The sequence below is a fragment of the Castor canadensis genome, chromosome 17 (assembly GCF_047511655.1).
Source record: "Castor canadensis chromosome 17, mCasCan1.hap1v2, whole genome shotgun sequence".
Taxonomy (NCBI): Eukaryota; Metazoa; Chordata; class Mammalia; order Rodentia; family Castoridae; genus Castor; species Castor canadensis.
In genome coordinates this window covers 10,396,987-10,422,753 of record NC_133402.1, presented here as the reverse complement: position 1 = coordinate 10,422,753, position 25,767 = coordinate 10,396,987, and the positions used below count along the sequence as shown (strand labels likewise).

General features: G+C 46.8%; 1 protein-coding gene and 1 long non-coding RNA gene across 9 annotated transcripts in view; one reads left to right on the top strand and one right to left on the bottom strand.

The window, feature by feature from the left end:
* Shisa9 (shisa family member 9) overlaps window positions 1-14,037 on the bottom strand; it is a 474,421-nt gene extending 460,384 nt beyond the window's left edge. For 3 of the 8 annotated variants that reach the window (XM_074058979.1, XM_074058981.1, XM_074058980.1), the window contains exons 1-2: window positions 13,023-14,037; window positions 765-892 (exon numbers count right to left, since the gene is read on the bottom strand). In XM_074058979.1, coding sequence (XP_073915080.1) covers window positions 765-892; window positions 13,023-13,708 — 814 coding nt within the window. In that variant the 5' untranslated portion in view covers window positions 13,709-14,037. Of the gene's footprint in view, window positions 1-764; window positions 893-2,510; window positions 2,650-3,987; window positions 4,045-13,022 lie in introns of those variants that run through there. The other 5 variants (XM_074058982.1, XM_074058978.1, XM_074058977.1 and 2 more) reach the window with 5 other exon arrangements.
* Window positions 12,185-25,048, top strand: LOC141418453 (uncharacterized). Its single transcript, XR_012443072.1, has 3 exons — window positions 12,185-12,328; window positions 21,653-21,782; window positions 24,370-25,048. It is a non-coding gene; the product is annotated as an uncharacterized lncRNA (long non-coding RNA).
* Window positions 25,049-25,767: the final 719 nt, after the last annotated feature.

Genomic DNA, 25,767 nt, shown 5'->3' with positions numbered 1-25,767 from the left:
GCCAGTATGTCAGCTCATTATGTATGTCGTATATATAGAAGGAAAACATTTGGGAATAAACCAAGATCCTCAAGTGTGCTCCGGCCACTGAAGAATGCCTACCGAAACACCATAGCAAAGTCAGATTTTTTTTTCTGGCCTAACAATGAACCTGCATTTTCTGCTGTAGAGTTGTGTATCAATTACATATGCACACCCAAACCCATATGACCACAATTCAACAACTGCCACATACAGAGAGAGAGCCATTTTGTGGGTAATTTTTTATGAAACTAGTTTTATTTTTTAAATAGACAAAAATTCTTCTGAACTAGATATCTGTTCATTAAAAACAGCATAAAACCTAAAAGTAACAACTGGTCGACCTCAGAAGGCAGCCCTAAGTGAACAGGCCATTGGCTAACCCGTGATGAAATCAACATAAACCAACAAAATGGATTCTTGGCTAACAGATTAGTGGTCTAAAACAAGCCAACAACATAACCCATTGATTAACTAGATACCAACCTTGACAAATGAAGCAAGGGCCATTAGTTAATACAGAAATTAAGATGAACCAATGTCTACTACTTAACAGAAGAATCAACCATAAGAAACCAACCAAGTGGATCACTATTTAACAGAGAAAGCTACCAAGTGAAATCCCAGAGGGGATAAAACTTCACTCATCAGCAAAGAGAACCTCTTAACTAACCAAACACACACCGGGAAACCTGGCAGTGATCACCATGCCAGACCAGAAGTGACCCACGCTGCGTACTTACGAAGGTTATTTATGGGGGTTCTCGTATCCACGTTCTCATAGTGCTGCACATGGACGACGATATTAAGGTCTCTCTCCATGTGGTCAGTGTTGCAGTGGCCCTGTGGCCTCATGACATCTGCAAGGGCCCTGAAAGAAGAAAGAATTGAGATTCGTTCATTCACGATACAATGGCCGGCACCTGCTACGGGCCAAGCACCGGCCTCCTAAACAAAAGACAAGGCTGCTTACCCCATGGAGCCACCATTGGAGGTGGGGTTGGCACAGAGAAAAACACAGAAGCAACGAATCAAATGGTGACAATCAGAGGTGACGCGGTGACTTCATCCAGACCCCTTCACGACCCTCCAGAGCTGAGAGGCTCGCATGAGGCGAACATGCACTATGTCCCCACTGCACATTTAGCTCTGCCTCTACCAACACTGATACCAACACTTCACGCATAACCACAGGTCCAGAATTAGTAACAATAGCCCACATTTATTGAGTACTTACCATCAGCCAGTCACCATGCTAACTAACCACATCACATCTTAACTAAACAAAGTGGCACAAGACACCTTATGGGGATTGTCGTCCCTTTGCAGATGAGCAAAGGCTCAAAGAAGTGAATTAACCCAAAGAAGCGAAGGTCACACAGCCAGAGTGTGGTGCAGGAATTTGAACCAGTGTTTTTGAGAGGATGGGAACACAATTCAACCCACACATATCAATGAGCTTCGCAGTTAGTCTTAACTTAGAAAAGCTCAGTGTTTGCACGTGGAGCAGAGACAACTATCAAACAGATATCTCAGCCCAAGGTCAGACCTACCAACACATTTTTCCCTCTTTATCTACCCTCTATCATACATTTAGATATACAAATATCCTTAAAAGAGTGTAATATTGTCAGTATCATTTATGTAATTAATGTTTTAATTGTACACCCTATTCTGTCTTTTCCTTTGTTCACACAACATGTAACCTAGCCATATTGCTAGGTACATGTCTTTCATCCCTTAAAACAGTCCTGGGCACAAGTCCATCCTAAGCAACCCCATATTTCACTTACCTGCTGGGACAACCAGCTCCACTGTAACAACTAGCAAGGTGAAGGAACCGACCAATCAAAACAGATGCCAGCTACAAACAGCCAGGTGTTTCATTACAAAGCAGTAATCATTTCTATAATTAGAGATATCTAGATGGTCACCAGCCCCTTCCCTGAGGGATCAACACCGCAATGAACTACTTCTTCTTGGACCAGGGAGAGTTCTTCCAGAGTAGGTACCTGTGAGTGGTATGGCCATGCTTTAGAATCCCCCAAGATGTTCCTAGTTAACCAGACCCCTGGAGTCCACAAAAAGGAGGGTAGAGAAGGGAGATGAGTGGTTTGGGAGAGGCCCACACAGACTGGCTATAAGCTTGGTAGCCCCAGGCTGTCTGCTGATATCCACCCAATCACAGCAATAATTCTCACACAGTGGTCTGCTAACCAGCACGTCATCACTACCCAGGAACTAGATGGGAATTTCAGATCCATCCAGACCCGGGTCAGAAACTCCAGGGCTGGGGCCCACGCAGGGCATTTTCACAGGCCCTACCTCCCATAGACTCAAGTTTGAGACTATGCTAGAGCAATAGAGGCCCCGAGTTTGAGAAAATGCCTGACCGGGCCAAGAACCACCACTGGTGAGAAGTCGCAGGTGACAGAGACCCAGATCTTAGCAATGGGTCGGCATTAGAGGAAAACACGGAGTCCACTAAGAGACAGAATAACAACAGCTCTCATTTATTTATTCATTCAACAAAAGTTTATTGTCTACTATGTCCATGCACGATATGAGGCCCTGGGGACACAGCACTGCACAAGCTGAACGAGATCGCTGCCTCCTGGAGCTTACATTCTATGGGAAAGAATAAAAAATAAACATGTTAAATAAATAAGCAAGGGCTGAAAATTAACAAGCAAATAAAAAGCAATGCAGTCAGGAGAGGCTGAGGCACAGCTGCATTTTCACAATGGCCAAAATGTGAAAACAATCCAAATGTCCATCAACCCACGACTACATACACAAAATGTGTGATATGAAATGGAATATTACTCAGCCATGAAAAGGAATGAAGCCCTGATACAAGCAATACCATGAATGAAACCTGAAAGCATTATGTCCAGTAAAAGAAGCCAGACCCAAAAAGTCATGGGTTGTATAATTTCATTTGTGCAAATGTCTAGAATAGGCGATTCCGCCAAGAGAGAAAGTGGCTCCATCATTGCCAGAGGCTGAGGGTGGGAGAGCTGGATTGGGAAGAGGCCAGTAAAAAATACAGGAGATTTGGGGGGGGGGGAGGGATTATGAAATGATTAGAATTGCAGAATGGGCTGGAAATAGTGATGATGGTTCCACACTGTTGTGAATAAAAGTCACTAAATTGTATGCTTTTAAATAAATTTTAGAGAGAGATGGTTGATCAGACTTCTCGAAGAGGTGGTATGGGAGTGAGAAGTTGGAAGGAATTGTTCCAATTATTGCTATAATTGGGCTTTTGGGGACATTGCAGGTCCACTGTGTTAAAGTTGGCGCTACTGGGATATGGTAAACACCTTAAGAGGTGGGTTCTAGCAGGAGGTCTTCAGATCACTGGGGGTGCCCTGAAGGGGACTGTGGAACCCCAGTCTCTTCCTCTTTCTTTTTGCTTCCCTGACCCTGAAGTGAGTAGCTTTGCTCTCCCACATGCTCCTGTTAAGATGTGCTGTCTCGCCACAGGTCCAAAGACAATGAGACCATCCCACCACGGCTGTGAGCCAAAATAAACCTTTTCTCTTCATAAGCTAATTATATCAGGTATTTGTTACAGTGACAGAAAGCTGACTGACACACATGAAAATGATGGAAAGAGCATTTCAGGCAGAACAAACAGAAAGTACAAAGGCCCTGAGGCAGGAAAGAGGTCAGATATTTGAAAAATAAGCAAGAAGGCCAATAAAGCTGGAGTCGGGCAAATAAGAGGAAAACATTACAAGGTGTGGATTATCACAACCCATTTTACAGAGGAAAAAACTGCCCAAGTCAATCCAGTTCATCAGTGGAAGGACTGACAGGAGTCACAATCCTGAATGTCTTTGAAATCAAAGTTCGGGCTCCTTCCTACCTCTGTGCAGAAAGCGGGGTCTGAAACTCAAAGGGGATCAGGGAAGGGAAGTTTGGGGAATAGAGAACAGAGGCCTTCCAACCCTAACTTGCCTTTGTCACTTCTAAACAGGTTCTTCATCCTGAGCATCAAAGGACCGCTGAATTCCTCTGTAATTGAATGGAAAATTTGTTTGTGCATTTTTCTTGAGCAAGGATCCATAGCTTCCAATAGATTGCCCATGAGGTCTCCCCAAAACTTCACAATATTCAAGCTTTCCAGAGGATCACAAAGGATCAGGACAGCTACTGTGAACTTGGTCAGTGCTGTTATCCACAGATGTCCTGGGCTTCTCCTGAGAGCTGAAATTCAGGAAATTCCAGTCTCAAAGCCAAGGACACTTTTCCCCAGGGTCACCACCATTTCCAGAATATGCAGTGGAGATAGGATTCTCAGCCACCTCACATCCTGGACCAGGACTCTCCAAAGTTCATGCTGGGGACTGCATGGGATGATTTGGAAAGGGAAGGAAAATGCTAGAACTTCAATATATGGTCTTTAGGAAGCATGCAAAGTCTGGGCCGGGTGCAGTGGCATACACCTGAAATTCTTGTTTCTTGGGAATCAGAGATGGGAGGGTCACAGTGTGAGGCCAGCCTGGGCCAAAGCTAGAGCCTATGTTAAAAAAACCAAGTTGGGTGTGGAGGATCACTACTGTAATCCCAGCTAGGCAACATGCAGAGTGGAAGGATGGTGAGTTCAAGGGCAGCCAGGACTACGTGGTGATGAGCTCCGTCTCAAGGAAAGGAAAAGAAACAACCTTCTCACAAGGTTAAAACAGGGATGGTCTATTCAGATCCAAACAAAGCCAGCCAAAAACAATCAAAACTCTCCTGAGAGGGCTTGAGGAGAGGCTCAAGTGGTAGAGCACCCGCCTAGCAGGTGTGAGACTCTGAGTTCAAACCCCAGTACTGCAAAATAAATTTTAAAAACTCTCATGAGGAATATTTAAAAATATGGATTTACTAATTCCTGAGGAACACCACCCTCTGTGAACACCGTCCTTTGAGATTTTAGCTAACGACAGTAGCAAGCCATCACAACTAGCAACAGATTTTAAAATACTGTATATTTCACCTTCCGCTCGGCTTAAACTTGTTCTCTGAATGCTTAATAATGTACTTCCTAATTACCCGTGAGTCCCTGCATATATGTATTAGTAAAACAAATGTGCATATATTGGAATGCCTGCTAATTTTTTTTTTAATAGCGATGTGCCAAATAATTTAATGACTTAGAAGCCAGGTGCTGGTGGTGGCTGGCGCCTATAATCCCAGCTACGTGGAGATAGGAAGAATCATGGTTCAAGGCCAGACAGGGCTTGCTATGCCCACTACTTGATGAAACATTCTGGGTGTTTCTGAGAGGGTGTTCTTGGATGAGATTAACATTCAATTGGTAAACTGAGTCAAGAAGATTGCCCACCCTAATGTTGGTGGGTTTTAGCCAATCATTTGAAGGACTAAACGAACCAAAGACTGACCCCTTTCCAAATAAGAGAGAATCCTCCAGCCGATGGCCTCAAAACAAGGACGTTGGTTCTTCCTAGGTCAATAGCACCTTGTCTGCTGGTGTTTGGACTTGACCCGAGACAGCGGCTCTGCAGACTTGCCAGTTCCTTGCAATAAAGCTCTCAATATATTGGTTCTGTTTTGCTGGAGAACCCTGGTAATACAGGGCCTTTATTGAAAAATCTACGCTTTGATCCCCTTGATATTCCTTAACCCAGTTCAGAACAACTCCGTTGACACCATCATTTTTGAGGTTGAATGTGATTGGTCATTGGCAATTTCGTGAGATTTAATTCAGAACTAATTTACTTGTACATTTCCTTGGGTGTTGCTGGACCCCATATTTGACTGCTGGCTCTGTGAGGGCAGAAATTGCCACCTGTAAAACTCACTGTTCTCTCGTGGCTTGCACTTCAGCACTGGGCACAAGGTGAGTGTTCAATACATATCTACCAGGTGTGTGAATGAAGAATGAATAAATGAATGCAAACCAGGATGTCAGAAACCAGAACTGTCACTGCATCAGGCACTCAGGATACAGCTGTGGAGTGAAAGAGACAGCCATTGTCCCTCATCCCTTACTGTGAGCAACAACAGGAAACAGATAATAAACTATCCAACCAAGAAATGTGTACCTTAACTTTAACTACAATAACAAATAAATAAATAGCACTGAGCAGTGGGCTGGGTGGTGGAGCGCCTGGGACAGCCTTCTTGGAGAAGGTGACATTGGACCTGAGACCTGAATGATTCAGACAGCCCAGCCATCTGAAGTCTGATGGAAAAGAATGTGAACCAGTGCTCTGGCTCCAAGGTGGGAATGAACTTGGCCTATCTGAGGAACAAGAAGAAAGTGTTTCATTGCCAGTAGAAGAGCCAAATTTTCCAAACAGAGCTCCAAGTCCCAGCGTCTTGCTTCAAAGTTCCAGGGCCTCTGAGGTCCAAGCTACATTCTTAATTGTAAATACAAGTGGGATTTCTGAGCATTGCCTCTTCCACAACAGGCAGCATTCACTCTTCGAGAACACAAGGCCCAAGGGCACGAGTTAGCATTCTACAGTAGTTAGTTTCAGGGGTGCAGACACTGGTAAAGCCGGCCAAACTGCACACTCTTTATTTGTGCATTTTTACCGGGTAAATTATGCCTCAATAAAGATGACTTAAGCCACGCCCCCCCACCCCTTTTTTGTTTTAGTTATTTTTTTCAGATAGAGCCTTGGATAGAGATCCTCCTACTGCCGCCTTCTGCATAGTTGGGATTATAGGTGCACGCAATTACACCCCACTTGTTCTTTCAAATAGGGTCTTGCTAACTTTTTTTTTTGCCAGAGCTGGCGTTTAACTTCAATCCTTCTATCTCCATCTCCCATGTAGCTGGGATTCCAGCCATAAAGTTGATTCTCAAAATGCAAGGATTCTATCTCCAAAAAGAAGCAAACAAATTCTGGAAGAAAACTGAATTACAGACTTTCGGTGGCCAACAGGTCACGCACGCACATGTGGGTTTCTCCAGCTGGGGAAGCTGGTCAAAGACACAGAAAAACCACAGGTGTGTACAAGGATGGGCAGATAGGAGGGAACATGGAAGACAAAGGAAAAGCCAGGAAACCAGAGTCATTTGTCATTTGATGCCATTTCTTCACAGCTCTTCTGAAGTATGTTTGAAAAACACAGAAGACACTTCACTGTGCACTTTACCACTTGAATTTTTGATTCTGTTTGAAGGTGGGCAAAATAATGACCTGTGTTCCCTATTGGCTTCAAGTGCAGAGAGCTTCAAAAGCAAGTTTCTGCTCTCAAGGCCATTTCTCACCAACACCTCCTCACTGGCCCTACCAGGGGCAGACACAGAAAGCCACCACAGACTTGATCTTCCAGAGGCTCCTTGAGCCAGCCCAATACACACACTGTTGTTCAAGGGTGCCAGGCATTTCTCTGTGATCCCAGGTGACTGGAAGTCCTGCAGGTTTGCACTCACAGTAGTGCTGCCTCCCAGCCAAGGCCCCGCCTCCTGCCTCACAAGGTCTGGGTTTGAAGTCAGACTCCTTCACTCCCAAGTATCATGCATCCTCTTGGAAAGCAATCTGTGCTTCCAGAAATGGCAGTGTGTCACAGAACCTACCTCATGGGGGAGGGGTGTGAAGTTAAAGGAGAATTTACACATAAGCTTATGGCAAAATTGCAAATCCAGTCAGGGTTCTTCGACATCACCCAGACAACACATTGCCTGTGGGTTTAATCCTATTCTGAACCTGCCAAGTCCTTCTGTTCAGATTCAAATGCAAGTCCAGAGAGGTTAGGTGACTTGGCCAGTAACACAGAGCAAAGGCTAGACTCAGAGAACCAGACTACGACATTATTGTCTTCATTAGACAAGAGGGAGAAAATTCCAATAAAAAGAATGGTGAGATGGTAACAGTTGGTAAGCAGGGATCATGTGACAAGTCCTGTGTTATTGCTCTCCAAGCTTGTTCCTCAATGAATTTTCAAACTACAGTTAAGAACTGGAAACTCAGAGAGGTCAAGCAACCTTCCCAAGGTCACACAGTTATTAAATGACTTAGCCAGGATTAAATGTCAGGTAGTCTGACTGGTGCCTGTGCCTTTCAGACCATCTCAACTGACTCTAGAATCTGCAAGTGACATGACTGAGTGATTTGGGAAGGTGGAGGTCACTGAGCTGAACCGAAGAATCTCCTGAAAAAGTCAGGCACCACTCAGCCACAACCAATACCTGCCTTGTAAAAACACAGGTCCAATGTCACCAGACCCTAGCAAATGCTCAAGAGCGATCAGAAATTTGGGTTTCTCTGTGAATCTCCCAGCTTTCAAATTCTGGCGACAGATCCCAGGTTGTTTTTTAAACACTACCACTACGTATAGTAGAGATTAAAAGAGATTTCACAGCCAAATGCGACGTAACTTGAGAAAAAAAAAAAAAAAGTTCTTGGGCTGGCTGAGTGTCTCAAGTGGCTGAACACCCACCTAGCATATGTGATGTCTTGAGTTCAAACACCAGTACCACCACCAAGGGGAAAAAAAGTGTTCTGAAAGACATTTGAGGTTTGACTGAGAAATTTTAACATGATTGTGTAAGGAGAGCAACGACAGAGGTGACGACAGAGGTGACTCCATTTTAGATGAGAGGCACTTTAGCAGCAGACATGTAAAAGGGGCATGGGAAACAGCAGGCTTCTCACAGAAAGAACAAGTCTCTCACCAAAATAAGGGAATGCAGCTGCACAATGTGGGTGGTGGGCCCCAAGGCCAGGACAAGCTGACCAGATCTTCTTGGAATGCTCAGTTCTATAAGGAGGGGGACAGGCAAATGGCCGAGTTCCGTGAGAAGCTGACTAGGCACCAACCAGTCACTAGTTTCAAGGTAGACTAGTTGGACCTAAGCCAGGTAGCACCCTACATCACTCCTAGACTTCAGCTACGCTATGGCTTAGCTTTCCAAAGCCCGTCCTGTCATAGGGAGCTTTGCTGTCCTTTTAACAAACTTTGTGCTTGCTTTACTCAACTCTGATCTGGTGTCTTCATCAACTGTGCCAGGACACGAACTTGGGATTGACAATCCAGTATCAACTGGATATTTAATGATAGTGTGGAATTTTTGCTCCCTTTCTTGGGTACTATAATGGAATTGTGTTGTGCTGAAGAATAGTCTCATTCTTAGTGGATCCAGGCTGAAGTATTTAGGGACTGAGTATTGGGTCTACAACTTATTTTCAAATGTTTCAGCCAAGAAAAGAAAAGAGGAAAGGAGAAAGGGAGGGAAGAAGAGATGGAGGAACACACAAGCAAAAAGGAAGAATATATGGAGAGAATATGACAGCAATGAAGCAAGTCTTTAAAAATATTAGAATTTGTTTAGATTAGTGGTTCTCAACTTGGGGTGGAGGAATTTGACCCCTCTATGGCATCGGGCAATGTCAAGAGACATTTCTCACTATCATGAGTGGGGTGTGGGTGTGTGCTGCTGGCACGCAGTTGGTAGAGGCCAGAGATGCTACCAAGCCACCTACAATGCACAGGACAGTCCCTCACAACCAAGGGTTATCAAGCCCAAATGTCAACACTATCAAGGTTGAGAAACCCTGATCTAGATGAAGGCTGTCCTGGAGTTCTTTTTATTATCCTTTCAAGTTTTTTTGTATGTTTAAACTTTTTCACAATAATAAATTATGGAAAACTTTAAAAGTACCTAAATAGAAATGCCTTGCAGCCCAAACAAAACCTCTCTGTGTAGTTTGATCACCAGAGCTGACGACCATTGACAGTCACTTCTCCCAGTAAACAGTTACTGAACAAGACATTTGTACAGTTCCTACAAGATGGCATGTAAGCTCCCCACTTTTCCTGGTGGCATTCTCCTCTAATCTGTCCTCATCAGCCCAGGCCTCTGAGCCTGCACACTGCTGTGTTAGAGGCCTCTGCTGGAAAACACAAGTTTAGTGGACATCACAGCCACCTGCTCCCTGTCCTTGACAAGAAGCCATTTTCAGGCAAAAATAAGAACCCCATCTCCATGTTCCTTGCAGCTCCAGATAAAAAATAAGAGGCTGTGGCTGGCAGGTTAATTTCACCTGGAAGCTGCCTGGCTCACAGCAGTCTCTCTGCTCCCATACTTCCTGTGCTGGGCCCCCCTGGACATCCCTCAGTGCCATCAGGCAAAAGCTAATGAGCCTATTGCCACACTGGAACCCCAAATGACTAACTACATCAGTGCATGGGGCACTTGGGGAGGACCTGGGTTAGCCCAGGTAACACGGAAAGGCTACTTACACAAAGAAAACAAACAAATACGACAGTCACTTCGGCCCTCTCTTTCTAGGATTAACTATCTCCTGACTCCATAAAATATTCCCAACCCAAGACCCATGTTTCCCCAGTGTAGACCCCTTTATCTCTGAGCCACTTGGGGTGTGGGGAGTGTTAAAAGCAGATTTCTGGGGCCCACTCCAAACCTATTGATTCAATCTCTGTGAACAGAACTCAAGGCTCTGCACTGTGGAATGTGTCTCCAGATTCTGAGGCTGGATCTGAAAACATCTGCCCCAGGCACAAATTGAAACCAGGAGACTAGAGAGTGCACAATGTTCCAATCCTGTGACTTCAGGCAAAGCCACCTTACCTGCAGCATGATTTTCTCATATGTAAATGGGAATTAAAATAGCACCTGTCTCATAGGGTAGCTGTGAGAACTAAATGAGAGCGTTTTCACACACACACACACACACACACTCCCTCACTCACTCCCCTGGTCAATACCTGGCACCCAGCACTGTGCTCAGCTGGTGTTACTTCTTTTTCCTTGACAGTGATTGGCTAAACAGTAGAATCACCTGGAGAGCTTTTCAAAGGTGCAGAAACACAGGCCCCACCCTAAATTCTAATTTAAATAGTCAAGGTTGGGGGCCCTGGCAACAGGATCTTTTTTAAAGCTGTACAGGTGATGCCAAACAACAGAAGGGTTGAAAATCATACCTAAGAAGCTGCCAGTGAAAATCAACAATTCTCTCTTTTCCAACTTAGTACTGAAAAACTGGGACTATGCACTTTCAACTGCATCCTGAAGATTTATACAGGGAAAGTCTATATGAAGACACTGCTACCCCAGGACTGGGTACCTCTAAGTGCTGCCTGCAAGCAGACTTCTCTGATAACTGCAGAAGAATGTGATAAGAGTCATCTGTCCCACAACAGAGCTGCCAGGGACAGGACAAGATGAGGAAGTTGGGTCCCTATTGGACCCTGAGGAACTGGTGGAGAGGTCTTTGGCCAGGAAGCCAGATCAAAGAAGGCATGAAGCTAGCATCAATTTCTCCCATACATCCTCAAAGGTTAGCTCTCATCTTCTCACCTCCAGCCCCGCCAACTACCAAGAAGCGCTTCTTTAAGAGACATTTTCCCAGGAAAGGTGAAATCTCTTGTTAGAGATTTCAGCAAGAGTTAACCAGAATCTGCAAAGCATCCTACCTGACTCTGAGTAATCCTTCCCTGCAAGGTTTTACAAGGCGACACCGCAGCCACAGTCCTGCATCCTTTTCTCAGCCTCAGCTTAACGCAAGCAGGAGAATCAGGGACTGGCAGCGGAAAGACTCGGTGACCCGGCACCTCTGGATTGCAGGAGGTGGGCGGGGCCCGCTCCTTTAGTAGGTCAGGGTTTCTTGAATGCTCTGAGCTTACTTCTGTGTCTCAAGCCCTCATTATCCAACCAGACCTCCCCTCTGACCCAAACTGACCAGAACTTCCTCACCTCTGACCCAAACTGACCAGAACTTCCTCACCTCTTCCCCCAAATCCCTCCCCTCTGGGGGGAAAAAACATCATCGGATACTCTGCGTATAAATAGAAAATAATTACTAGTGAGGTGGTGATGTTCCTTCGCCTATTTTTGGTGGGTCTCTTTGTTCAGATTTTTTAGGCACGCACACGGAGCGCGTGCACACACACGCGCACACTAGGCCCTTGGCAGAGGGGGGCAGAGGGGGACACAAGGGGGCGACTTCATTGCCCAGAGTGGGGAAGGGGACAGTCAAGGCTTGCACTCCAGTCATTCAGCTGTTCACTGGCCTCCTGTGGCTTCTTCCCTCCTGAACCTCACACTAACCCTTCGCCTCTTCCCCCGGCCGGGGGCAGCTTGCTCATGGCTGCGTCCTCCGCCCCCAAAGTTACTGAGTTGTGCGAACCAATTTAGACACTTAAAAAAAAAAGCAAAAGGCAAATAGCTCCATTAATCCCCTCATGTCTTCTCCCATCTGCTGCGACTTGCCCGTGGTGGGACTTGCATAAGGAATAAGACAAACGGGAAAGTTGACGAATCAGGGTGTTTGGATGGCGGAGGGGGCCCGGACCCCGGGAGTCGGCGCCAGTCAGGGTAAGGGGCTCAGCGCAGCGCGCAGTGATGGCCGCTGCCTAGGGAAGGGAGAGGTGGTTGCAGGCGAAAGGGACAAGGAGAATAACAGGATAGGGGAAAACAAGGTTCCCTAGAAGCTCTGGGAAAAGAACCCGCTCCAAGCGAGGCTTTTGTTCTCGCCCTCCTCGCACTCTCCCCTCCTTCGCCTCATTTTCGCTAGTCTTATGAGTTGCGGGCGGTACTCATTCCTTCTCTCCCTCCCTCCCTCACACACGCGCACGCGGGCTCACACACGCCCCCCTTCCCTCTCCGGTTCGCCTGCCTCTGTTTACCTAGAGGCTAGCACCTGGAATCCGAGAGGTGCCATGGATCCCCTCCCCAAAACCCAAGACTATAGGGACACGGGCTCCCAGGCTGTGTGTCTCAAGTCCTCCTCAATCTTTGGCAGAAGCGGGCGGCAAGAGGGAGAGGGAGCCAGAGACCCCCCTACACACACACACACACACACACACACACACACACACACACACACGGTCACCCCCGTCTGGACTGAGTCCAGAGCCTCTTCTCCGCGCCCCAAGCCAAAGTTGGCTTCCCGGGTGACATCCCCCTGCGGAGAGGCTGGGGAGAGGGGAGTCACGGCCTGGGGGAAGCTGGAGAGGGAAGGGAAGATTAAGTGGAGCCCTGAGAGGAGGGCGAAGGGGAAGCAGCCCACCTGGACATGTGCTCCCTTTGGGGCCGGTGCGCTTTCTCCAGCCCCAGCTTGGTGAAGATGCCTACGAGCACCATGACAGCCACCACCCCGCAGATGACGTACACGATTAGATTGGTCTTGTCCTTGGTGGGGTCGTGCAGGGGGTCGTCCTTGCGCGCGGGAGGCTTGCCCGTGTTCAGCCAGAGCGGAGTGTCGTAGTTGGTGCAGGTGCTTTGGTTCAACCGCCGCTTCTTAAACGTGCAGCAGAACCGGAAGCCACAAGTCCCGCAGCAGAAGATGAAGTCGCCCGAGCTGCAGTTGAACGGTGGGTCCCACTGGCCCATGACATCGAAGTAGCCCCGACAGAAGTCCGGCGTGGGCGCTCGAGTCGGGGGCGCGTCCGAGACCCCTGCACCCTCACCGGCCTCTCCGGAGGTGGCCCCGGAGCGGTTGCCCCCCGTGAGCACCAGCACGCCGCCCAGTTGCGCCAGCTGCCCATGCCCGACTCGCTCCTGCGCCCGGCACACGCGGGCGCACAGCTCGGTGAGGAAGCAGCCGAGGAGCAATCGGAGGACGCGGCGCATCGTGTCTCCCAGCTCGGGCTCGACCGCTCGGCCGCTGCTGGAGCCGCTGCAGCCGCCTCTCGAAATGCGGCCGAAGCTGCCGAGGCTGCTGCCGGGGGCTGCGAGCCGCCGCGGGCCGCACATGCAGGGAGCGGCGCGGGGCGCTCGGTGGTCTGCGGCCACTGCGCTCGGCTCAGCCTGCGTTCGCCTCCAGCGCGCCGCGCGCCGAGGGGCCGGCCGGGGAGGAGCGCGCCTGGCCGGGCGGGGGGAGGACGAGCGGGGGCAAGCGCGGGGTGCAGGTCCGGCCGGCCACTGGGAGAGGCGGGGGCGGAGAACTGGGGAGAGTCGGTCTATCCGCGGCTCCCCTCCGCCTGCAGCTCGGGACTCGCCGCCCGGCGTCCGCTTGCCGGATCGTCTCACCTCTCCAGCTCGCCAAGTGCGCCGGAGAGAGCGAAGCGACACTTGTGGAATGAAGGGAGGGCAGGAGGGAAGGGGGAGGGGGAGGAGGACGGGCAGAGGAGGCGCGGGTGGGGAGTTGGGGGGGCGGGCGCGAGCTCGAGAGGGGCGGGGGCGCGGGGAGAGGTGACTCGGGCGGGCGGGAGCGAGTTGGGGGGCGTGCGGAGCTGAGCCAGGCGGGCGGGCGGGGAGGAGCGAGCTCGGCAGCCGCCGAGGCTGGAAGAACAGCCCGGATTTCCCGGCAGGTGGAGGACCGCGGCGGGACCTTCGCGCACTCTCAGGGCGGGAGGCGCAGCTCAGACCTGACCAGGGCGCGGAGGTGGCTCCGCCCGTGGCTTTTTCAGGGTGCGTGCGCAGAAGCTGCGGTTGGAATCTGCCCATCAGGGAAGGGGTGACTAGGGGAGATTGAGGACAGACTACATGGCTTTCACTGAAGACATACTAGGCGCAGTCTAGTCAGGATCGCCCTTCCCAGGCGTGTAGTGCCACCTGCCCTTCCCGGGGATGCGCCCTCCCTCCCGGCGCGCGACCCGGATGGCTCCAGTCCCTGGGCAGGAGTGAAGACCAAGGCTAAGCTGGGAAGGTGGAGTGGCGAGCCCCTGGGCCGGGGTAAGCACCAGCGGAGCGAGGCTTGGGATGAACTCCTCAAAGAAGCTCAAAGGGTAGGGAGGGGCTGCAGACAAGGCCGAAGCTAAGGCGAGTCCTGGAAGGTCTCTCCTAGCAACTCCCCCAGCCCCTCGAACCTGCTGCCTTCTGTCCCTCTTCGCCCCCGCAGCGTTCTCTGAGCTCCACAGGAGGGCACACCGCCGCGCCGCCTCTGCGCTCCGGGATCTGGCGCAGCGCAAGGCCTGGCTGGGCACTCCACCTCAGCCACCTTGCGGGGTCCTGGAGCCCGTGCATCGGTCTCCGGAGCAGATCGGCCAGCCCTTGTCCCCAAGGAGCCCCCCCGCCCCGGACATCCTCACCCAGGGCTGCGGAGCTCGGTCTGTGCATCCTGGGCTTCCGAAGCCTTTCTGAGCGTTTCCAAATTTGCTTGGTCGGTCCTAGTGGATACCAGCCACCCGTCGGCCTTCTCCCATTTCTCCCACTTCTTCCTCTCCTCTGCTTAAATTTGACTTCAGTAGCCCCCAAAACAGGATTTGTACTAAAGCTGCTAGACTAAATTTAGATCTCCACACGCCCCAGCGTTTTGTTTTTAATTGCATTAACTAAGTATACACTTTGCAGTCGGCTAGGCATTTTGCAGGGAAACAGTGTTTCCACCACCCTCCTCTCCCTTTGGCTGCTGTTGAGGGTTTTTTAGGGCATTTTCAAAGAACCGAGGAAGTCGGGCCATGTGTAAAAAGGCATGCTAGGGTCCCCTTTATTAAAAAAAAGTGGGAGGATTTATTGAGACTCCCTGACAAGTTTTCTTCTAACAAAAGGGAGTTTGGCTAATCATTCCGGCCAGGCCCCTTCTCTTTGAAGAAGCATCACCTTTTGATGTTTGGAGGGGAGGGGGAGTGACAACACACACCTGGTCACCTTGATAGACCATGTCAGGGAGGAGACCAGGTCCAGGGGGAAGGACCTACTGATATGGTCCCCATCTAGAGAAAGTGTGAGGTTGCTTAATCCAAAGTCATCAGGCTCATTAAACCAGTATCCCGAAACAGGGCAGTGTGGTATGTCTGTCATGACTGGCAACCCACACCCACCACTACCTTGTGAGGCCTACAAACACACACTGGTGTGGCACAACCAATGATAGCTGGCATTTACCCCAGGCTTGCAACACACTCTCCCCACCCCGCCCCAGTTTGATTTTTCTAAAATCACCTCCTCACAGAAGCTTAGAGCAGAACCCAGTGTTCAGCAGACAATCTGGAAATGCTTGTGGAACCTTTGAGTGATGGGTCTGTCTCACTTAACTTGCTACCTGTTAGGTAATATTATGGGGCCAACAGCACAGGGGGAGAGCTGTGTCCCGTAGTTTTAAAGTAGTCTCCCAGGGAAGGTCATCAGGTGAGTGCCAGAGTTGGCATTTGGCCCAAGAAATTTGATTCCAAAGCCTGTATTCTAACCACTTCCTGTAGTCCCTCCCTAAAAACAGGTCTCCAAATTGTCTGTTCACCTAATCTTCTAATGTGTATTTATGGGTTTTGTCTGTCTCCAAGCTTTGTGGTGTAAACTCCATGATGGAAAGGACATTGACCTAGGATGGTGCTGGACATGATGTACAATCAAAGATGATTGTAGGCTGTGTTAGTTAATTAAGGAAAGTGTCTTAGCCAGACACTGGTGGCTCACACCCATAATCCTAGCTACTGAGGAGGTAGAGATCAGGGCAAACCAGCCTGTGCAAAAGTTTGACAGATCCTATCTCAAAAACCCAATACAAAAAACAGAACTGGTAGAGTGGCTCAAGGTGTAGGCCTTGAGTTCAAACTCCAGTCCAAAAACAAAAAAAGAGAGAGGAAGGGAACACTGAGGACATGGATGACAGAGTTCCTGCCAGTGTGACTTGTACAAAAAGGTTGAGAGATGTCTACACATAACAAATCAGGTTTGGGAGTGAATCATCCAGCAGGCTTCCAAGACTCTAAGAAAATTGGGCTTAGATAGTCTATGTGCTCTGTCCAGAAAATGATGAAGCTAGGACTAGATGCAGACAGCCCAACTCTAACCCAAGAGTAACCCAGGACTCTCCTACTGCCCCCATGCCTGCCTCACCACTGTGGTACATTCCAGCAAGCATTGGACATGCACAGAAGAGCAGGTCACAGATACCTTCCTGCAAGGGTTGGGGTTTTAAGATGCTTCTAAATTTGATTTTTTTTTTTGTGGTGGTACTGTGATTTGAACTCCAGACCTCATGCTTGCAAGTCTGGAGCACTATTATTTGAGCCACCACCACCCCCCAGCCTTTTTTAGTTATGTTTCAGGTATGGTCTAGCAGTTTTTCCCAGAGGCAACCTGCAACCAAGATCCTCCTACCTATGCCTCTGTCATACCTGGGATTTAAGTACATACCACCATGCCTGGCTTGTTGATGAAGATGAGGATCTCACTAACTCTTTGCTCAGGCTGGTCTCCAACTATGGAACCTTCTAATGTCTGTCTCTCCATTAGCTGATATTATAAGTGTGAGCCACTATGCCTGGCCCTAAGTTTGATTTTAAAACATACCTTAGAGGCAAGAGACAAAATGTAGACAAAAAAATCCATTTTAGAATCTGCTTCTAACCTCTGCAAAATATTGCCTGTCACCAGGACATTTGACTGTGGTCCTCAGAGGAGACTCACTCTGGCTGCTGCTCCTGGCTTTAATTAACAGAGACTGCCCCCTGTTTGTGACAAGAAAAGTGCAGGAACTGTGATTCAGAAAGAAGCACAGAGAATTCTGTGGCTCCTTTGCTAGGAATTCTAAAGACTGAGACCTCTAATCCCTGTGAGCTTTTCCCAAACCAAATTCCCTTCCTGCACCTGTCTGCTTCTTCCTGCTTCCTCCTGGAATATTGTCCCAACCCATTTCCCAAGCCTTTGAAAAATATTTAGGAGAGAGACGAATCATCCTGGTCCATTTCATTCTACAAAGGAAAAAAGTCCATTTTCTCTAGGCATGGCAAGTCAGTAAACGTAGTCACTACCTCTTGTAGGAGTGTGATGGTTTGGAACATGCCCCTGTTTGGAACAGACGTCTAAAAGGTTATTTCTTTTCCAGCTTCTGGGTGTGTGTGTGGGGGGGGTAGTATAAACTTCCTAATTGAAACATCAGACAAGTTCACAGAAGATGAAAAAATCATTATCAAATGCCCCTCTCCTTCTACTCCCTAAATGAATTCATGCAGATGTGCTGAAATTAAAATGCAACTCTTAACAAAAGTGCTTTCTATGAAAGAGATGATGACATTATTATTTACAACATGGCACTTTTAATATCTAAAAAAGAATCTCAGTTTGTTCTAGCATTAATGTCAGACTGCAGCAGAGGCTGCTACAAGAATGCAATTGTAGTCCCCAACAATTAGGGACAGCAACTTGTCAGAAGCGGTGCTTGTCTACCAGGACTACCTTGTAACAATGTTTATAAACCGCTCAACAAATTATGCTGTGGCCATCACCTCAATGAGTTGTGTGTTAATTTTCCTGCTCAGGTGGCTTTTAGGGTTTCAAAGAGGTTTCTAAGCAACTGTTAGCCTTGAGAAAAAGAGAGAGAGAGAGAGAGAGAGATGAAACTGAAGGAAAATGTAGCTAGCACCTTGCCAGTTTCAAGAAACAAACTGATTTTCATGTGGTTTATCCTCTGTGCCTGAAGAGATAGGGAAGCCAGGCAGAATTAAATTAGATCCAAAGCATCTCTCTCTAGCCAGTGGTGATACAGGTGGTCCAAAGATTGTTTTAGATAATATTTTCATAATTATCTCAATATATTAGAAAAAAATAACATGTCAAACACATGAGTTCACAGGCACAGGTGTTTAATGCAGAGCTCATTTCTGAAGTGCATTCATGTTAAAAAACGAAAACTGAATGTTACAATTTTATTTACAAATAAGGGGGAAAACTGAAGTGTCTAGTACTGAAGCCTAGAGCTTAGGAGGCATTGGTTTTTAGGTCAGACCAAGTTTTCTTAACCTCAGAATACTGACATTTTGAAGTAGATATGGCTGGGCCGTGGAGACTGTCCTGTGCCTGGCAGGATGTTAAGCAGCATCTCTGGCCTCTTCCCACCAGAAGCCAGTAGCAGCCACCAAGTGTGACAACCAAAAATGTTGACAAATGTTGCCAGATGTCTTCTGGAGAGGCAAAAATCACAATCCCCTGAGAACCCTGAGTTGTGCCTATGACTAAATCCTGGCTTTCTCTCAGGAGGTAGGTGACTTCAAATAAATCCCTTAATCTCTTCCAGCTTTGGATTCCTCACCTTTAAATGGGGAAAAGAATGGTGCCTCTGTCCAGGAACATTTCAGGCCCTCCACACTTGGTATAAGTGTCTGGCACAGTGAATAGGACCTCCACAGTACTTAATGGTCACTCATCGCAGAAACCTGAAAGCCTATCAGGTGACAGCAGCACACTGAGCTCAAGGAAGACTGAGACGAAGTCCTTGTCCTCCAGGATTGCAAAATCTGAGGGGAAATAGAATAGATAGACAGAGCAGGTTTTGGGAACCACTGTGCAATTCCACAGGGCGCTGTGCCTACACGAACCAGCCCCACAATTTGATTCAGTGCCCCACAGCTGCCTTGGAATTCAGAGTGACTACTGGACAAGTGGCCCCTTGTTCTCATTTTACACTGGGCCCTCACAGTCACACACCTGCTATAAATCAGGGGTAGAACTCAAGCAGAACAGGAGTCAAGGTTATGGGAACTTACTCTGCCTAAGCATGATGGGAGGGCTTCTTGAGAGTGGTGACATTTCAGCAGGCACCAGTTAAATGTATGCCGCCATTCTCAGAAACATAGCAGGAGAACTTCAGTAGACAGCTCCAAAAGCAATTCTCCAATGCCAGTGACTTTCTCACTGCTCCACAGAAAACTGAGAAAAAGTAAGTCTGATGAGATGTGTTTGATAAACACTTTTTAAAAAAAATTATTACACATTGTATTCGTGTTCTCAAGTGATGGAAGTTAGAAATATTAGTGTTGTCTTTATCAGGGTTTGGGGTATGGGTGAGTGTGTGTGGTATTTGATTTTTTTTTTTTAAGCAGGAAAAATACTAGCAAACCTGTTAATCAAGGTTGAATGACCCCAACTTTTGGTCACTTTATTATAGGTGAAATCTGAGATTGGGACCATTAATTTAAAAACCCAACCATAGCTTTGCTTCACAAGTAAAGTAGTAAGTTAAAGCAATTACCTGAATAATTTAAGCCCTCCAACTGCTCCATGAAGCCAAAATAGGTTTTGGGGTCATGCATTTTCCAGCTAGCTACAATTGATTAAAATGCCTAGGTGTATCCCCAGGAATGAGTGAGTGAGACAAGATGAAAACACCATACCCCTGTCTCTCTGCTCAAATTCCTATAAATGCAGAATTATTGGTTAGTTTTTGCCATGTAACAAATCGCCCCAAAACTTAATGACTTAAAACAAAAATTTTCTGGGCACCGTGGCTCGTGACTGTAATACAAGCTACTCTGGAGGTGGAGATTGGAAGAATTAAGGTTCAAGGCCAGTCTAGGGAAAAAGAGTTAGCCAGACCCCATCTCCACAAACTAGCCAGGAGTGGAGGTGCATATCTGTATTCCCAGCTATGTAGGAGGCATAGGAAGAAGGACTGTGGTTCAGACCAGCCTGAGCATAAATGCAAGATCCTATGTGAAAAATAACTAAAGCAAAAAGGAGCAGGGATGTGGCTTAATCCCCAGTGCTGGGATCCTAGGCCTCCACTGCGACCGCCCTTCTCTGCTCCATGAGGCCTCTCAGACTCTCCAGCCAGGCTTTTTCCCCTGAGGGAGTAAGGACGCACACAAGTCCCACTGAGACCCAGCTTAGAATAGGCAATGCCTCACTTCTGCCACGTTCTATCTGCTGAAGCAAGCCGTAAATGCAGTGCACACTCACAAGGTGGACAGACAGACTTTTCCGACAGGAAGAGCTACAGATTTACATGGAAAAGGCGGCATGGGAAGACAGACCTGTGAATGACTGCAGATGATTTTGGTATCAGCTTACCATACACCACTATCAACCACAGCAGGATGAAATCCCTGTATCACCCAGGCCAACAATATCCAGGGAGAAGCTGGCGCACAGGAGATCTACTGCACCCAAGGAGTGACAGTAACAGAGAGCTGTGGACACCGCGTTTTCACCTCCAGGCTAAGAAATATGTTTGAAGTCTTAGGCTCAATTCAACATCCAGCCATATGTCCAACAGGAAACGGGGCGGAAGGTCTTTGATGCCACAGTGTGTCTCCTCCTGTGTGTGTGTGTGTGTGTGTGTGTGTGTGTGTGTGTGTCTTTTTTTTTTCATTTTTTAAAATTTATTTCACCAGACTCTGTTGTCTCACATCTTTAATCCTAGCTTCTTGGGAGGCTGAAATCAGGAGGATTGTGATTTAAGATCAGCCTGAACAAATAGTTCATGAGAACCCATCTCCAAAATAATAAGAGAAAATGGACTGGAAGTGTGACTCAAGGGATAGAGCACCTGCCTAGCAAGTGTGAAGCCCTGAGTTCAAACCCTAGTCCCACACACAAAAGTTATTTCTATATGTTAATTGTACAAAGGCGTTTCATTGTGATATTTTCATACATGCATATAGTGCACTTTGATCAAACTCACCCCCTATCACTTTCTTAACCTTCCTCCATCCCCTTTTAACAGTGTTTAGTGTTTCATATGTGATTTTCATACATCTATATAATGTACCTCTATCATAGTCATCCTCCATCACCCCTCCTTTCCCTCTTCCCCCTTCCACTGGGTCCTCCCCCAACAGTCTATTATTATTATTATTATTATTATTTAGGTCTAGATTCCACATAGGAGAGAAAGTATGTGGTATTTGACTTACCTTTCTTGACATGATGTTCTCTAGTTCCATCCATTCTCCTGCAAATGACATAATTTCATTCTTCTTTATGGATGAATAATACTCCATTGTGTGTATCTACCACATTTTCTTTATCCATTCACAGATTGTTGTGCACTCTGACTTGGCTATTGTGAACAGTGCTGCTATAAACACAGGTGTGCAGATGTCTCAACTGTGTGCTGACTTGCACTCCTTTGGATGTGTGCCCAGGAGAGGTACAGCAGGATCACAAGGTAGTTTCATTTTTAGTTTTTTCAGGACCCTCCATCAACTTTCTTGTCCTGTCAGTCACAAATTCAGTCAACTCCCCTTCCTGAGTTCACATCAAATCCTTCCCTCTCCTTTCCTTTCCTTTGCTTTCTTCCCTTCCCTTCCCTTCCTTTGTCTTGCCTTCCCTTTCCTTTCCATGGTCACTGCTATAGTTCATGCTTTTGTCATTCTCTCAGTGACAATGACAAGTCACACTCTAACCTTTCCTACCCCCTCTGTCCCCATCCCAAATCTAATTGCTCTTCATTCACTTTGCAAGCCTTTATTGAATGTTCACTTAGCACCAAGGACTCTGCCAGAGGCTGGGGATCCACAAGTAATAAGACAGAGAACAAATTTATCAGTTAGCATAGGTCATCTGCTATGATAAATAACATCAAAATCTCAGTGGCTTAACCCAATCCATGGTGACTTCAGGCCTCTGAAATCATTTACTGCTGCCTTGTGGTTGAAGGCGACAGCAAGAAGGATGAAGAGAGACACTTTTGGGACTGGGCTAGAATTGACAAACATCCTCCCATCGTATGTCGTTGAAGTCAGTCACATGGTCCAAACTTAAGAACAAAGGAGGCTGGGAAATATAGTCTACTTCTGTGCTCTGAGAAAGAATGAGGATTGTATATATAATCCATACAGCACAAAGAGATTATTATAATACCAGGGTGATGGATGCTGTGATTGGAGAAGTCTAACAGCAAAGAGTTAAATATATTTAATACAACCTGGGAGGCAGGAAGGGAGTGTGGTGGACTGAATAACATCCCCCAAAGCATCAGGGTCCTATCCCTGGAATCAAAAACATATTACCTAGCAAAAGGGACCTGACAGTTGTGACTATGCTAAATGTCTTGAGATGAGGAAAATATGCTAGATTATCCAATTGGGCTCTACATGTTATCACTGAGTTCTTATTAAAGAGAGTCAGAGGGTCAGAGGGAAATTTGACCACAGAAGAGGAAAAGGGGATGCAATGACCGCCCCCCCACCCCCGCCAGCAGTGGTTGGAGCAATGCTCTTTGAAAGGGGAGGAAGGGTCTATAAGCCAAGGAAGCTGGAAAAAGCAAGAAGTGAGAATTGGACTGTCAATGCCTAAATTTTTGCACCTTAAGTATCAATTTGGACTTCTGGGCTCCAGAACGGTAAGTGAATAAATTTTGCTCATTTTAAGACACTAAGTGTATAATAATTCATTTCAGAGCAAGAGAAAATGACTACAGGCAGTGATGCCTCAACTGAGCTGCAGGTAAAGATTGGGGTTAATGAGCCAGGTAAACAGCTAGGAGGGTGGGAGCAGATGAAAGAGGACGAGAGGCAGCCAAGTTGCCTAACAAGCAGGATCTTACAGAATAGTTGAATTTTAACTTTCATATACTGAGGAGACACTGAAGTAGCTATGACTTGACCACTATTCACATTTTCAAAGAATGACTCTGGCTGCTCTTTGGAGAAGGAAGTTAGCGGCTCAGGGTATGACAGAGCACTAATTTAATACATACATAGACTCAACAGGACTTGGTGACAGACTGCCTGGGCTCCCACTGTTGACCAAGGAGCATCAGCAGCATCAGCTGTACCAACGCCAATGGCCAAAGGAATCTTCAGAGACCATAGCCAGCTCAGCCATAGGGAGATCAAATGTACAGGGAAGGTGCCAGAAAACCCAGATGCCAACCCAAAAATGTCCTACTCCAATTTCTATAGCTTACCAGAATCACCATGCCCTTTGTAACTCAAATAAATTAATTCAAGCCTCATCCCCATGCAAAGGTAAGGTTATCATTAACTCCTCACTCTTGCCCAGCCCAGGGATCAAAGGATTTCTGTGTCTCCTAATCTCTCTAGCTCTGAGTTCGTACTTGTACTTGTACAGTTATGAATATGTGACTCTACAGTTAGCCAAGGGAAGAGCTAGGGCTGAAATCCTGAGACCCCCCAAAATGCTGGGGCCAACTTGTGCACCCTTAGTGCATGGAGAAAATGGCTAGATGTTAGTCGTGGTTAGAACTTGGGACATTTTAACAGAAAGTCCTGGAGATGAAGGTCAAACTGAAGATCAGATCAGAATTCAAATGCCTGCTAAGGAACTCAGACCATTCTCTGCAGTTGGTGGTACCTCATCCAAAACTGTACAGAAGGACACATCCAGGTAGGCATCATATGTAGGTCACTTTGCTGGCTGGTAAGGTATTCATCATCCATCTGGGATAGAGACAAAGCCAATCGGTCAGAGCTGAGGTTTGATGTGGTAGAGTCCTGTGAGGGGTCCCTGTCTTCCTTCCTGTGCAGAAAGGAGCAAAGAAAGTTGAGAAGCAGAATAAGGAAATGAGTCTGAGGTCAGAGAGGAGCAGATATGAAGCAAAAAGATATTTGACAACCTCGTTAATGGCTTTCTCATCCCAGGGACTTGGAAGCTCTGTGTGATCCTCTGATATCTTTCAACAAAGTTCTCTTACCTTCTTCCTTTTTTTGCCTAAAGTAGTTCAAGTTGATTCCTGTGGCAACTAAATGAACCTTGACCAAGATATTCTATCTTCTGTTTCTCTATTCAAGGCCCCATCACATCAGAAGAATATTACATATTCTTTATGGGTGGAAAGGCAAGGGAGAGAGAGAACCAGAACAGCCCCAAGAGCACCTGCCTACCAAGCACAAGGCCCTGAGTTCAAACTCAAGTACAGCCCCATGGATATGCCCCCCAATGTCCTGCTTCCTCCACCTCTGAAGATTTCCATCACAGCCAATAATGCCATCAAATTGTTAATCCATCAGTGGTTTAACCCACTGATTAGGTCAGAGCCCTCAAGATCCAGTCACCTCTCCATGACTGATCCCACCACCTTGAGACCAAGCCTTCAATCAGTGAGCCATTGGGGGCACTTCATATCCAAACCACAGCACATTACAAAAATGAAAATATTAGAAACAAATGTGTGTCCATCTGAGATGGGAAAAAATAAACAGAAGATAAACAGCATAACTCACTAGAATGTGTTGTCCTTAGGAAATGCTGCGTGAGACTTTGCCACTTCTTATTTGATTTCTTGTGACATGCCTTAGTTTGTCATTTTAATAAATCCACAAGTTTTCTTTAATAAGCATGGCTTTGTTGAGTCTCATGGAAAAGACATGCATTCTTCATCTTGAATTATTCACTTTATGGAGTGAAACAATGTTAATTAAAAAACTCAGAGTCTATGCCTCTTTCATACACATTTGAGACACAACAAATATTAAGAGCTGGGGATGTTTGAAACTTCCTAACCTTTCATTCTGAAATTAAATCAGCATCTTGTTATAAAGACAATGTTTGTCATCTACTATAGTCCATCAATGAATCCATAAAATACATAAAATTACCAATGACTTGTCAAATGTGCAGTAAAATCAGCATTATTGGATCAGACACTGTTGGTACTCTCCCCAGATCCCCTCAGATTTCTTTGACTATGTCTTGTGTGTCCTCAGATACTTTGTTGTGCTTTCCTTGTACTATCATGACAAGAAGGCCTTGGAGCAAATGTCTCAGGCCAGTGGAGCAAATTTCCTTGGATGCCCAGTGACTCAGGGTGCTAAGAGATTACATGTCTGGCCAAGGGGGTTAAAAGATCTTGAGTCAATGACTTATGGATGGAGTATGAAATTCCAACTCTCTTGCTTCAAGGGCAACTGAGATGTGGCTTATCCTTCAGAGTCCTCTGTGGATGAAGCTGGGGAATGTGGAACTTTTCCAGAAATCCCTTCCTTTCTGGGTTTTTCCTGCAAGCACTTCCTTAATAAATCAATTGTACCTGATTCTCCATCTCAGGATTTTCTGAAGAACTCAACCCATGTCGTATAATTTAAACTGAAGATCAGAAACAAAAAGCACAAATATTTCTACGAGTGATCCCAGACCACTCATAGAAAGATCCGGTTCCAAGGTCCCACAAAAGGGTATGATTCAAATCA